Raw genomic sequence first — 14,171 nt, 5'->3', positions numbered from 1 at the left:
GTTTCCAAATGAGCGCTAAGTGAACCTATCTAGAGCTCTGAGTGGACATCTAATGGCTCTTAAGACTTTAAATCTGATTTTTCGAGAATTTTGTTTTAACATTAACTGATCATAAACTTGTTTTCGTGAATTGAGGGTCAGTCTCAATATTGACAGGACCTCCATCCTTTCTACTGCAACCAAAATTAATCTGGCTGAAGGGATTATGTTCTTACTAATTGTTAAATGACCTCAATGGCACAAGATTTCAAAATTTTAAAAAAAAAGTTTTTTTGGATATTTTTGTAATGTTGGTTCTTCTTGAAATCGTATCACATTATCTTGATATTGATATCTCCTCCAAATATTCTTGTCCTCCAATCAAGTCCTAACAGAGCGTATTTATTGACTTCCGTTCAAAGCTATTAAATTTAATGCCTGTTTAGACTTTTAAAATGATTTTTCGAGAAATTTATTTAACACAAACCGATCTTAGTCCTTTTTTCGTGAACTGTATGTTAGTTTCAGTGATGACCGGAAACGCTTCCGTTCTACTTGATCTTGATTGCCTGTATTTGTTGTTGTTGTTTTCATAGTCAACGTCTTATCGTAAAGTCCTGTTGATGAGTTGCGAATGACAAACATCTTTGTTGTCTCATCTAGGCGTAACTTAGCGTACTTATTAGCTTCTTTTGAGGGTTATTAGATTTAATGGCTTTGAGACTACGGGTTTTCTCTAAGTTTTCTTTGTTTTAATGTACTTGTTCATGTGTGTTGAATTATTGGAGTCAAATTGTTAAAACGAGCGATCCCATTGCCGTTAAAAAATTAAGTGGAAGTAGAAAAATTTTTACTGAAATGACCATTTGCTAATGACTTCGACATTTTTCTCCCTCATATTTTTTAGTACGCTGTTGTTTTTCCGTTTTTTTTTGCATTTATTAGATAGCCGTAAAATGCTGACCAGTCTCACAAGCTAGTAAAAGAGGATTGAATGAGAGTTTTACCCAAATCAGTCGGTTTTTAGCGAATAGTCTTGAAGTTTAGGATAATATACATTTTGAAGATTCTTCAGGATTCTTCATTTTGAAGATTCTTCATTTTGAAGAAGTAGTAGTAGTAGTAGTAGTAGTAGTAGTAGTAGTAGTAGTAGTAGTAGTAGTAGTAGTCGTAGTAGTCGTAGTAGTAGTAGTAGTAGTAGTAGTAGTAGTAGTAGTAGTAGTAGTAGTAGTAGTAGTAGTAGTAGTAGTAGTAGTAGTAGTAGTAGTAGTAGTAGTAGTAGTGGGGGACAAAATCCAACCTCTCCTCCCCGCGGCGTCCCCTGGGGTAAGTGGTGCAGCAGCTGTCCCTAGGGCAGATGCTTAGTAACACCGAGCTAACGAGGCAAGGGTCCTCTAGTTGGTGGCGCGACTAGTCGTATATCAGCCTGAAAACCCAATGCAATGAGTTCAAAATCGCTGAATGGCTTTGGGACATTGTCAACAAGTGCTGGACTGAAGAAAATCTTCCACAAGACTGGAAGTTAGCAGAAGTTGTCCCGCTATACAAAAGCAAAGGAAAAAGATCTGAGTGTGGGAACTATCGCCGAAATTCACTGCTCTCGGTACCTGGAAAAGTTTTTGCTTCAATCATCCTGAATAGATGCAAAGACGCACTTGATCAAGTGCTAAGAGAAGAACAATGCGGATTCCGAAAAAGCAGGGGCTGCACTGACCAATTGTTTGCGTTGAGGCAAATACTAGAGAAATGCATGGCCTTCCGATTGGACGTCAGTTTTTGTTTCATTGACTTCCGCGCTGCATTCTATTCGGTGGACCGCGAGATGATTTACAAGATAATGAAACATTACGGGCTCCCACAAAAAGTTGTGAATGTCATCCGCAACAGTTACGAAGGCTTCAAGTGCTGCGTCAAGGCAGAGGGCGAGAAGGGCCAGATGTTCGACGTAAAACTGGTGTTCGCCAGGGTGATGTATGGTCGCCTATTCTCTTTGGCCTTGTGATATACTATGTGTTGGCTAATTCAGTTCAAGGAGGAATCGACATTGGACGCTGTCTTGCTGATTTGACTTCTCCGATGATGTTGCCCTATTGGGCGTCTCTGATTCCGAAGTTCAAGCAAATCTACATAGAATTGAATCTTTAGCCGAGGCTGTTGGCCTAATGATCAATGTTGGGAAGACAAAGAATATGGGTGTTAAAAGGGAAAAACCCGGAGCCAGTGTACCCATTGCTCAAAGGAACGTGGAAGTTCTTACAGGAAACCGCAAAGGCCGTTTTGGGACTCTCATTGAGGCCGGAAACCAATCCCGACTACTCATTGGCAAAGAGGTGCTGGTGGGCAAGAAGAAGAATGCGGGCTGGTTCGAGACACTAGCTGGTGAGAAACTGAGACTGAAAAGTTCAGCGGAGGCTGAGCTTGTGAGAGTTAGCAGCGACGAGAGGTCAGTGGTTGCTGATCTAGTGTCTATGGCGAATGCATCTGCGGTCTCTGATGACGATAGTTGTGTATGTTCAGGTTGTAAACCTCGCTTCGACACTGCAAGAGGCTGCAAAGTGCATGAAGCCAGATTCTGCAAGTCTAAGAATTCGAAGAGGGTCGAAGACAGCGCGTCAAAGTTTGTTGGGCTAGAGAAAAGCTTCACTTGTCAGAAGTGCACTAGGAAATTCGCAACTGTGAAAGGCCGACGAATTCACGAGTCACGATACTGCGGCAGAGAAAAGGCTGGAAGATCTCTCATTTTCTCCTCCAATGTCCACGATCGAGATGGAGTGGAGTTCGAAATTCTAAAAGCTTTCAAGTATCTCGGTTCTTTCGTGAGCTTGCAACATGGTGACCTAAAGGAAATCAGTGCCAAGCTGGCGGAAGGGAGACAGCGATTTGCGAGCTTTCAGAAGCTTTGGAGGAGCAAACAACTTAGTATTCCCTTAAATGCAAGTTATACAGAGCTCTCGTGTTATCAGTGGTCTTATATAGCTCTGAAACGTGGACCATGAATAAATCAACGCAACGGAAACTTGAGAGTTTTCACACCAGTTGTCTGCGAAGGATACTATGTTTTTTCATATCTGGAGAGGGTGACAAATGAAGAAGTACTGGCTAGATCACGTATGTCGACACTTTCTGCAATGGTCATGATTAAACGGTTGAAATGGTTTGGCCATATCTTGAGGATGAATGACGATCGTCTAGCGCTCCGAGTTTTCAACTGGGAGCCGACAGTAAAATATCGATACGCTAAACGAGCTCCAGGGGGTCAACGCAAGACGTGGATGGATCAACTTGAAGAAGATTGCTCAAGGAACAACATGAGCTACATCACCTTACGACAGAAAGCGAAAAGAGAGTCTAAATCCCGCTTCAACAGTTTTGTCGAACAGCATTTCCTGGATTAAATAAAGCCAAATAAGCTCAAACTTATATGCATTTTATTAATTGTTTGTACTTATTGTCATTGTTCCTTTATTTCTTTATGGAATTTAAGTGTTCAAACAGTAGTAGTAGTAGTAGTAGCAGTACTAGTAGTAGTAGTAGTAGTAGTAGTAGTAGTAGTAGTAGTAGTAGTAGTAGTAGTAGTAGTAGTAGTATTAGTAGTAGTAGTAGTAGTAGTAGTAGTAGTAGTAGTAGTAGTAGTAGTAGTAGTAGTAGTAGTAGTAGTAGTAGTAGTAGTAGTAGTAGTAGTAGTAGTAGTAGTAGTGGTGGTAGTAGTAGTAGTAGTAGTAGTAGTAGTAGTAGTAGTAGTAGTAGTAGTAGTAGTAGTAGTAGTAGTAGTAGTAGTAGTAGTAGTAGTAGTAGTAGTAGTAGTAGTAGTAGTAGTAGTAGTAGTAGGGGGGCAAAATCCATCCTCACCTCCCCGTGGTGTCCCCTGGGGTAAGCGTTACGGGGCTCAGTCCCGTAAGCTGAGCTAACGAGGCAATGGTCCTCTAGTTGGTGGCGCGACTAGTTGTATTATCTCCAACAAACCTATAACAAGATTTCAACTGATGAGAAAGGCCCCGAGTCCCGGGTAAGGGGTGCTTAGAATCTCCCGCGGAAAAAATTGAAGATTGGATCCCTAAATGTCCGGACGCTTGCTCATGCTGGTTGTCTGCAGACGCTTAAAATGGACTTTTCAAAGTACGATTTAGACATTTAGGAATTCAAGAAACCAGACTTGACGAACAGGAGATTGACCTTGGAACGCACAAACTCTTCTTGACCAACTCACTGAGTTCTTCCAATTGTTCAAAACAAGCAGGTGTGGGTATTGTGGTTAAGAAGACACTGCTTGTTTGCATAATCGAAAACGTGACTGTGAATGAACGCTTGTGCTACATCAAATTTGCTGTGCAACAAAGAACAAATTTGATTGTCATTGTGTGTTATGCGCCGACAAATGAAGCGGATATTCAAACAAAGGAAGATTTTTGGAACACACTAACAAGTTTGACAAATGGCTTCAGAGAAAGGGAGCGCAAATGTCTTATCGGAGACTTCAATGCAGAGCCAGGCAGTGATAAAGAGAATGAACATCTATGCATTGGCTCTTTTGGTTTCGGCGAAGAGAACGATAACACAGAAAAATTTCTGAGTCTCTGTGAGGCAAACAAACTACTGATTGGAGGAACATGGTTTCGTCACCGTTTGGTGCATAGATACACTTTCAACCCGCCCGACAAAAATTGTCGGAAGAAAATGTTGGATCATGTATTGCTATCAAGTCGGTATCGCAGTTGTTTGCAAGATGTCAGAACAAGAAGAAGAAAACTTACTTTGACTGACCATGAATTATTAACAGCACAATTAGATCTTAAACTGCAGAACTCTAAACTTTGTAAACCTGCAAAAATTGACCCGAGGAAATTGCATGACGAAATGGTCCGAACCGAGTTCAACAAAATTGTGAAAAGAAAAATAGCACGAGAATGACGACATTGACGACGTTGAACAATCGTGGCTCATCTTTCGCAGTGCTCTTAACGAAGCTGCCTCAAAAGTTCTTGTGCAGGATAGAAAAGAACACAAGCCTTGGATATCTAAAGAGACAATCGATCTAATTGTAAAGAGAGGCAAGTTACAGTTAAAGAAAAACTCAAGCAAAGCGGAGACTTTGTCTGAGTCCAATTTGAATACTGACACTAAATCTAACAAAGCAGAGGCTTTGTCAGAATTTGAAGACTGTTGCAAACTTGTGCAAAAAGCTGTGCGGGCGGATAAACGAAAATGGCTCAATGAAAAGGGTAATCTGATTCAAGAACTTGCGGATAAAGGTAGCATCAAGGAAATGTTTGGCGAAACACAACTTGTTTGCAGAAAGTGGTGTCCACAAACAACAAAGCTCATGTCTAAAGACGGCCAAGTGTTAGGAAGAAAGGAGGAGAGGTTGGAAAGATGGACAGAACACTTCAAGCAACTCTTGAATCCGTCCAATAGATGCAAAGCTTGTCCATCACCAATTTTTGAAGCCGCAAAAGACCTTGAGATTGATCTTGGTCCCATTCGCTTGAAGGAAGTTATTGATTTTGTAAGAAAACTGAAAAATGGCAAAGCTAGTGGACCAGATGGAATATCAGCTGAAATTTTAAAAGCTCATGACGGCATTGCGCAGGTGCTTTGGAACATAATAGACAAGTCGTGGGAAACAGAACGTCTACCAGAGGACTGGAAAGTTGCGCAGATTGTACCACTGTACAAAATTAAAGGAAAACTAACAGACTGTAGCAATTATCGTGGCATCTCCCTACTGTCAGTGCCGGGGAAATTGTTTACTGCAGTAACTTTAAACAGATGCAAGGAAGCTCTTAAAGGTATTGAGGGAAGAGCAGTGTGGTTTCAGGAAGAGCAGATGTTGTACCGACCAACTTTTTGCGCTGAGACATATCATTGAAAAAGCGTTGTTGTACCAAGTTGATCTTAGTCTCTGCTTTTTTGACTTAAGAGCGGCCTTTGATCATTTGAGAGAGACCGCATGTACGAAATACTGAGGCATTATGGACTACCCGTAAAATTTGTGAACATTCTCAAGAATAGCTATGACGGCTTCAAATGTCGAGTCAAATCTGAAGGAGTGGTAGGGGATACCTTTGACGTCAGACCTGGAGTTCGTCAAGGTGACGTATGGTCTCCATTCCTGTTCGGACTTGTCATCAATTACGTATTGGCAAACTCGGTGCGTGGTGGAATAGACATTGGCCAATATGTTGCAGACCTTGACTTTGCTGATGATAATGCCCTTGTGGGAAATTGTGATCTGGATGTTGAGGAAAACCTACATAGGATTGAAGAAACTGCTCAGAAGGTTGGTCTCCTGATTAACGTTAGCAAGACCAAAAACATAGGAGTATCGTTTCAACGCCCTATGGCCTAAACATCAGTACAGCAAAATGAAGTCGAGATTTTAACAGGATGTTACAAAGAACAAACTGGATTCCTCAGGGAGATAGACAAAGTCTGGAGTTTATCCATTGGCACGGAGGTGCTCGAGGGAACGAAGAAAAAAGCAGGCTGGTTAGAAAACCTGAGAGGAGACAAGATCCGTTTGAAACATTTGACATGCGAGACTAGTCTCAATGGACCGCCGGAACCTACAAACTAATCGAAAGTATGCTTGAAGTGTAGGCGATGTTTTGATACTGTGGTTGGACGAAAAGTAAACGAGTCAAGATATTGCAAGAAAGCTGAAGAAAACACAAAGCACGAGTTAGTGAAGCCTATTGGCGCAAAGTTCGAAAACCTTGAAAAGAGCCTAAGATGCAATAGATGCCAACAAAAATTCAAGTCTGTTAACGGTCGAAAAGTACATGAAGCGAGATATTGCGGTAAACTGAAAGCCAGAGTTACTAAAAGTTTTTCTAGCAGTGTGAAGGACGCTTCGGGTACTGAATGTGAGAGCGTTCAGGCTTTCAAGTACCTAGGATCCCACGTCAGTTTACAGGACGGTGATGCAAGAGAAATTATCTGTAAATTGGCTCAAGGTAGGCAACGCTTCAGTGATTTTTAGAACATCTGGAAGAACAAGCAATTAGCGACGACATTGAAGTGCAAGCTTTACAGAGCGTTCATCCTGTCAGCGGTGTTGTAGAGCTCAGAGACATGGACGATAAACAAAGCGTTGGAGAAAATACTGGATAGCTTTCCCCTCAACTGCCTACGTCGTATACTTTGTTTGTCTTACATGACAAAAATAACTAACCAATCTGTGCTCAACAAAACACAGCTGCCGGCCATATCAAAAATTATCATGATTAGACGCTTCAAATGGTTTGGACACGTCCAAAGAATGGAGAACGACAGACTGCCAAGGAAAGCTCTGGAATGGAACCCCACTGAGCATTATCCAAACGCCATGAAAGCTGTTGGAGGACAGCGAAAGACATGGCTAGATCAACTACAAAACAATTGCAAAAGAAACAAGATAGATTTTCCAGTGGTTCAAGTAAGAGGTAAAAGCAATTCAAGATCAGTCTTCAACAAATTCGTCAACGAAAAGTTTCTAGTTTAACTAATAACTAGATGCTGATTTAATTTAATGATTGTTACATTCATATTCTTGTCTTAAATCCATGTTTGATTGTCTTGTAATAGTGCCTTTATTTCTTAATGGAATTCAAGTGTTGTATCAGTAGTAGTAGTAGTAGTAGTAGTAGTAGTAGTAGTAGTAGTAGTAGTAGTAGTAGTAGTAGTAGTAGTAGTAGTAGTAGTAGTAGTAGTAGTAGTAGAAGTAGTAGTAGTAGTAGTAGTAGTAGTAGTAGTAGTAGTAGTAGTAGTAGTAGTAGTAGTAGTAGTAGTAGTAGTAGTAGTAGTAGTAGTAGTAGTAGTAGTAGTAGCCGTAGCCTAACTTGAAAATGGCCCATTTTTGGCCCATTTTCAAGTTTGGCTACAGAATCTCAGTACCCAAATTCAAGTGCCCATTTTCGAGTTAAAATCGTCGTACCCGAATTCCAGTTTTGGGATGCCCATTTTCAAGTTTTCAAAATGAGACCAAATTACAGTTTGGCCCGATCCCCATTTTCATGTCTACTCATATGACTAGTATGACTCGACAAAAAAATGGGTATGGTTGATTTTTTGTTGCGGCCAATACAATAGTTTAACTTAAAACACTTAAATTTAACTTAGAGACATAAATCCTTCTCTAATTTTTGAAAAACTAATATATTGTTTTTTTAAAAAAACTTTTGTTATTGGACAAATTTTCTGCGGGGCTGTCAACTGGGGAAGATCCCCTATTTTTTGATCCACCTGAAAATTTTTTTTGCCTTTTTAAAACGAAAGTTTTATTGCTGAAATTCACACGTATTCAGTCAGGTGATATACAATGTGGAAAATGATATCTGCTATTTTTTTTAGCAGAAAGTAAGTTTTACTAAACTTTATGAAGATATAACTAAAAATTATATTAACAATTGTCTGCGATTCGATCAAAGTCGCATTTGTTACCTATTGAGTCGAGTAGGAGTTGTTTTGAAAAAAAAGTTGAGTGAATAACGACTTTAAAATTAACTAAAAAAACTCAAATTGAAGAAATTAGAAGATCATCTCGAGCTGAAGTCTCAGCTTGAACTTGTCGTTACGCAAAACATACAATTTTAGCTTCTGTCACTTATGTGAGCGATTTCTAGCTCAATATGCCATTGAAAGTTGTTTTTTGCGTTATTTGATCTCTATTTATATTTACTTCAATGTAAGTCTCTCGAGACCTTATTATAACGTTCTTGATGCCGACTAAAATTTTTTTTAAATTGTGTAATAAATTCAGTAGAAATAAGGTTCTGCTGTTTTAAAAGCATAGAAAGGCTAATAAAATTGACCATTTACGATTTTCAACTTGAATATTCCAACTTTATAATTTTGGATTATAATCAATTCCTGCAGGGATCCACTATTACAAGTGATAGGGATGTTGCAAAATCCAGTTTTTAACAGAAAGTGTGCTGAGTTTTAAAATGAGATTCATTTGAGTTCTTGAGGACCAAGACCTATCTTATCTCGAACTGAGTTCAACATTTTACGTTCTTGCAGTAGACGCTGCAAGAGGCCCGTAACGTGCCTAAACGATCAAAAACTGGCAACTGCTTTGGTTTTGCATATCTGCATAACTAGAATTCTTCAAATAAATAGATGAGTGGGTATAGTGTTTAAAGAACTAATTCAAAATGTCCAAAATGGCTACTCATCGATGTCATAAACATGTTCAGTCCGAAAAAAAAATTCAATTTGTAGTTTCGCAAAACGTTTTTTTTCTGCGACCTTCATGTGACACCAATCTTCTCCAAGCCGTTTACAGGCGGAATTGTTAACTATCCCGTGGATGAGCAGGTGTTTTGAAAAAAATGGAGGGCCCAAAGACTTTGACTTCAACCAAAAAAAAATCAATTTGAAAAAAAAAAGTAGGGGATCATCTCGAGTTGAGGGCACTGACCTTCAACTCGGGGTGATCCCCTTTTTTGACCCCCCTAGAAATTCCATTTCATATCCGTTATTTTAAGCCCATGTTTGTTTACGGTAATTAACTCCTAAATAGGCGATAGACTTAGAGAAAATTGAAATCCGAAAAAAAAATTTAAAAGCTCCGGATTTTGCAACTCTAAAACACTTATTTTTTATTACTATATTGTGATGCCAATCCTCTGCAAGCCGTTCACAGACAGAATTGTTAACTATCCCGTGGATGAGGTGTTGTTTTGAAAAAAGGAGGGGCCAAAGACTTTGACTTTTCGCAAAAAAAAATCAATTTAAAAAAAATAGGCGATCATCTCGAGTTGAGGGCTCCGGCCTTCAACTCGGGATGATCGCCATTTTTTTGACCCCCCTAGGAATCCTTTTTTTGTCCGTTATTTTAAGCGCATGTTCGTTTCCGGTAATTGTCCCCTAAACAGGCGATGGACTTAGAGAAAATTGAAATCCGAAAAAAAAATTAAAGCTCCGGATTTTGCAGCTCCAAAACACTTTTTTTTCTTATATTGTGATACCACTCTTCTCCAAGCCGTTTCAGACAGAATTGTTAACTATCTCGTTTAACTCTGAGGTTTATTTGTTCAATTTTAGCTCTGAAGGTGGTGTATCTCTCCTCTACGGTCATCTGATACGATTCTTTTTTTTTTAGCTTCAACTCCTTGAATAGTGCACTGATTGGACTCATTTTTTTATTTTTTTATTATATTGTGATAACAATCTTCTCCAAGCCGATCACAGGCATAATTAATAACTATCCCGTGGATGAAGAGGTGTTTTGAAAAAAAATGGAGCGGCCAAAGACTTTGACTTTAAGCAAAAAAAAAATCAATTTGAAAAAAAAAATAGGGGTTCATCTCGAGTTGAGGGCTCTGGCCTTCAACTCGGGATGATCCCCTATTTTTTTACCCCCCGAGAAATCCAATTTTATGTCCGTTATTTTAAACCCATGTTTGTTTCCGGTAATTAATCCCAAAACAGGCGATGGACTTAGAGAAAATTGAAATCCGCAAAAAAATTTACAAAAACACCAGATTTCGCAACTCTAAAACACTTAATTTTTATTATATTGTGATACCAATCTTCTCCAAGCCGTTCACAGGCAGATTTGTTAACTATCGCAAGGATGAAGAGGTGTTTTGAAAAAAAATGGAGCGGCCAAAGACTTTGACTTTAAGCAAAAAAAAATCAATTTAAAAAAAAAAATAGGGGATCATTTCGAGTTGAGGGCTCTGGCCTTCATCTCGGGATGATCCCCTTTTTTTTGACCACCCGAGAAATTCCATTTTATGTCCGTTATTTTAAGACCATGTTTGTTTCCGGTAATTAATCCCTAAACAGGCGATGGACTTAGAGAAAATTGAAATCCGGAAAATTTTTTTTTAAATTCCGGATTTTGCAGCTCTAAATCATTTAATTGTTATTATATTGTGATACCAATCTTCTCCAAGCCATTCACAGGCAGAATTATTAACTATCCCGTTGATGAAAAGGTGCTTTGAAAAAAATGGAGCGGCCAAAGACTTTCACTTTAAGAAAAAAAATCAATTTGAGAAGAAAAATATGGGACCATCTCGAGTTGAGGGCTCTGGCCTTCAACTCGGGATGATCCCCTCTTTTTGGCCCCCCGAGAAATCCCAGTTTATGTCCGTTATTTTAAGCCCATGTTTGTTTCCGGTAATTCACCCCTAAACAGGTGATGGACTTAGAGAAAGTTGAAAATCGGAATTTTTTTTTTTTAAAAAACTCCGGATTTCGCAACTCTAAAACACTTAATTTTTATAATAACGTGATACACATCTTCTCCAAGAGGTTTACAGGCAGATTTTTCAATTATCCCGTGTATGAGGAGGTGTTTTGAAAAAAATGGAGGGGCCAAAGGCTTTGACTTAAAGCAAAAAAGATCAATTTGAAAAAAAAAATAGGGGATCGTCTCGATTTGAAGGCTCTGGCCCCGTAGAAATCATTTTTTCTTACCCCTGTAGCAAACAAAACGTATTTCCGTTATTTTAGGCCACTTTTTAACCTGTAACTGATCCCTAATCAGGCAATGGACTTCGAAAGATATTGAAAGCACTCAAAAGCATTCTACTCATACCAAAATTTTTGGCAAAATTTTAATGTCTTTAAATAATTTAGGCTGGATTTTTCCGTACGAACATCCATGAGAAGTTCGAGGAATTGGTATGACAATTATTTTTATGTTTAATAGAAAAACGTGGCGACCAGACCAATAGGGCCACTTTGGCATTTTTTTTTCGAACCCAAATTCTAGTTTTTTGGTTTCTCAAAGTTTTCCCCTTGTATTATTAATATATGTGCAGTTTCATCAACGTAAGTATTTTTTTCTCCATAAAACTGAATTGTAACAATAAACAGTATTTCAGAAATGACATCAGAAACAGTTCTCAAATTCGTTTTTCTGTACCTTGAACTCTTATTTTTTTGTTTCAGATTTTTTTGCTTCCTTTTTTTTCGAAGTTATTATTCTTTCTGCTTCAAAAAAAAAATTTGTAGGAAAACAACTATATCGCAAAGGTACTGAAAAGTTTTCTTGCATGAAAATGATCATTTTTGTTTATGTTGTTCTCTTTGAATGGATCTCATCTTTTTCAGTTTGACTTCAACAAACTGCGATGTACCCAAATTCAAGTTTTTCACAAAAAATCAAAATCAACTGAAAACAACAACAAAACGGTTTTTCCAGTGAAAAGTTGTGTTTAAAAAATTGTTTTCGGTAAGTTTTGTGACCCAACAAGCAAACTGAAAACATTAGAAAGAAAAAAAAAGTTGCAAAAATGACCTATCAACTTTAATAATTTTCTGCTGCTTGACAAGAGTTTGACATAAATTTCAGAACTCTATTTTTCGAATTGGGAGCTGAAAATATCGAGATCGCTGACTCTTAACATGTTTATTTCAAAACATTTTGAATCACAATCCTCAGTAGCATAAATTTTGAATGGCCTTATTTTTGCTGAGTCTCGTCGGAAATTGCTTCTGGTGTTCGAAATAGTTTTTCATTTTTTCTTATGCTATTTGAATAAAAAAATCGGCCCTTTTAAACCCGGATAGCTTTCTGAAATTGAGGTTCAAAAAATATTTTGCTGAGCTCATTAAAATTAACCGTCTTCCAGATATTCGCATCCGGCCAAAAATTATAAAAAATTCGTACCCAAATTCAAGTCGAGAATTTTAAAAACCTTTTTTTCTCGGTTTTTAATAGATATTAGAATCCAGCAAAAAGTTACCTGTCTTGTATGACTATTTTTAGTCGACATGCAAAATTTCAGACTCCAGGACTCATTTTTGAGTTTTTGCCTCATTCCAATTTTCTTGCAGTTCAGTGGTCACTCGTTTGGGTCACTTTCATTTTATGACCTAAAAATAAGCTCGTTTCCAGGCACTAAACGCAACTGCACTACAAGACCAAAAATGCCAGAACTTAGTCATACAGCACCGAAATTGAAAGAAAAAATCAAAAATATAAATTTTTGATGAGGAAACAGAGTTTTCAATTTCCCTTACTGTTTGGCCGCGGATGTCACCCTAATCCGCTCGGTCAATAAAACAACAAATAAGAGAGCTAGAATGATTTAAAAAATTGTTCTGGAAAGCTCTCAAGCGTGACTATCAATCTACGGTGAGAAAAAGTAACTTCTATATGTGAAATTGAGAGAAAAGTGCAGTTTTTTCAAAAAATAATTAAATTTTTAAATTCTAATAAAAACCAAAGAAATGCTTTTCAAATAGGGCCATTTTCAGTTTTGGCTAGATTAACATCTTGGCTAACGGAAACAAGCTTTATCTGAGCTCTGGGAACAGAAATCAGATATCTCCGAGCAAAACCGTAATCCGCGGATCGCTTACCCCAAATTCAAGTTGGCCGTAGTAGTAGTAGTAGTAGTAGTAGTAGTAGTAGTAGTAGTAGTAGTAGTAGTAGTAGTAGTAGTAGTAATAGTAGTAGTAGTAGTAGTAGTAGTAGTAGGAGTAGTAGTAGTAGTAGTAGTAGTAGTAGTAGTAGTAGTAGTAGTAGTAGTAGTAGTAGTAGTGGTAGTAGTAGTAGTAGTAGTATTAGTAGTAGTAGTAGTAGTAGTCCCTAGGGCAGATGCCTAGTACCACCGAGCTAACGAGGCAAGGGTCCTCTAGTTGGTGGCGCGACTAGATGTATATGAGCCTGAAAACCCAATGCAATGAGTTCAAACAAAAATGGCCCCGAGTCCCGGGTGAGGGGTGCTAAGAATCTCCCGTGGAATAGAAACCTCAGAATTGGAACCCTCATTGTCAGGACACTGGCTCAATCAGGTTCATTAGAAAGCCTGAAAATGGACCTGAAGAAGTACAATTTGGACGTCCTGGGAGTGCAAGAAACAAGACTGGAGGAGCAGGAATTAGATCTTGGCGACAACAAGCTCTTCCTCACTGACTCCTGGCTATCGACTGCAAAAGCGAGACAAGGAGGAGTTGGTATTGCAGTGACGAAAAGACTTGCCGGTAGCATAATTGAGCAAGTTGCTGTAAGTGAGCGAGTGACCTATGTGAAGTTTGCAGCTCAGAGACGAGCTAACCTCGTTGTGATTGTGTGCTATGCGCCCACAAATGAAGCTAACGACTTAGCGAAAGACAATTTTTGGAATCAGTTGAGCAGCTTGGTATCCAGTTTCAAACAAAGGGAGAGAGTCTGCCTCGTCGGAGACTTCAATGCAGAACCTGGTCAACAATCTGATGTCAACGTGCCTTGCCGAGGCCCCTTTGGAATG

The 14,171-nt window shown here is 38.7% G+C and overlaps 1 protein-coding gene across 1 annotated transcript; it reads left to right on the top strand.

The window, feature by feature from the left end:
• Nucleotides 1-1,725: 1,725 nt before the first annotated feature.
• On the top strand, nt 1,726-5,845 carry LOC142345033 (uncharacterized). Its single transcript, XM_075397117.1, has 3 exons — nt 1,726-1,747; nt 4,115-4,665; nt 4,967-5,845. The coding sequence occupies exons 1-3, from the start codon at nt 1,726-1,728 to the stop codon at nt 5,843-5,845; spliced, it is 1,452 nt and encodes a 483-aa protein (XP_075253232.1).
• The last annotated feature ends 8,326 nt before the right edge of the window (nt 5,846-14,171 follow it).

This window comes from Convolutriloba macropyga, chromosome 8, assembly GCF_964194025.1.
Source record: "Convolutriloba macropyga chromosome 8, txConMacr16.3, whole genome shotgun sequence".
Classification (NCBI taxonomy): domain Eukaryota; kingdom Metazoa; phylum Xenacoelomorpha; order Acoela; family Convolutidae; genus Convolutriloba; species Convolutriloba macropyga.
The sequence above is the reverse complement of the archived record's forward strand: the minus strand, read 5'-3'. Positions and strand labels throughout refer to the sequence as shown.

Coding starts and splice junctions, on each gene's coding strand:
- LOC142345033 (XM_075397117.1), top strand. CDS start 1,726: ATGCATGGCCTTCCGATTGGAC. Junction 1,748..4,114: donor GCATGGCCTTCCGATTGGAC/GTCAGTTTTTGT, acceptor TTAGACATTTAG/GAATTCAAGAAACCAGACTT. Junction 4,666..4,966: donor GGAAGAAAATGTTGGATCAT/GTATTGCTATCA, acceptor GTTCTTGTGCAG/GATAGAAAAGAACACAAGCC.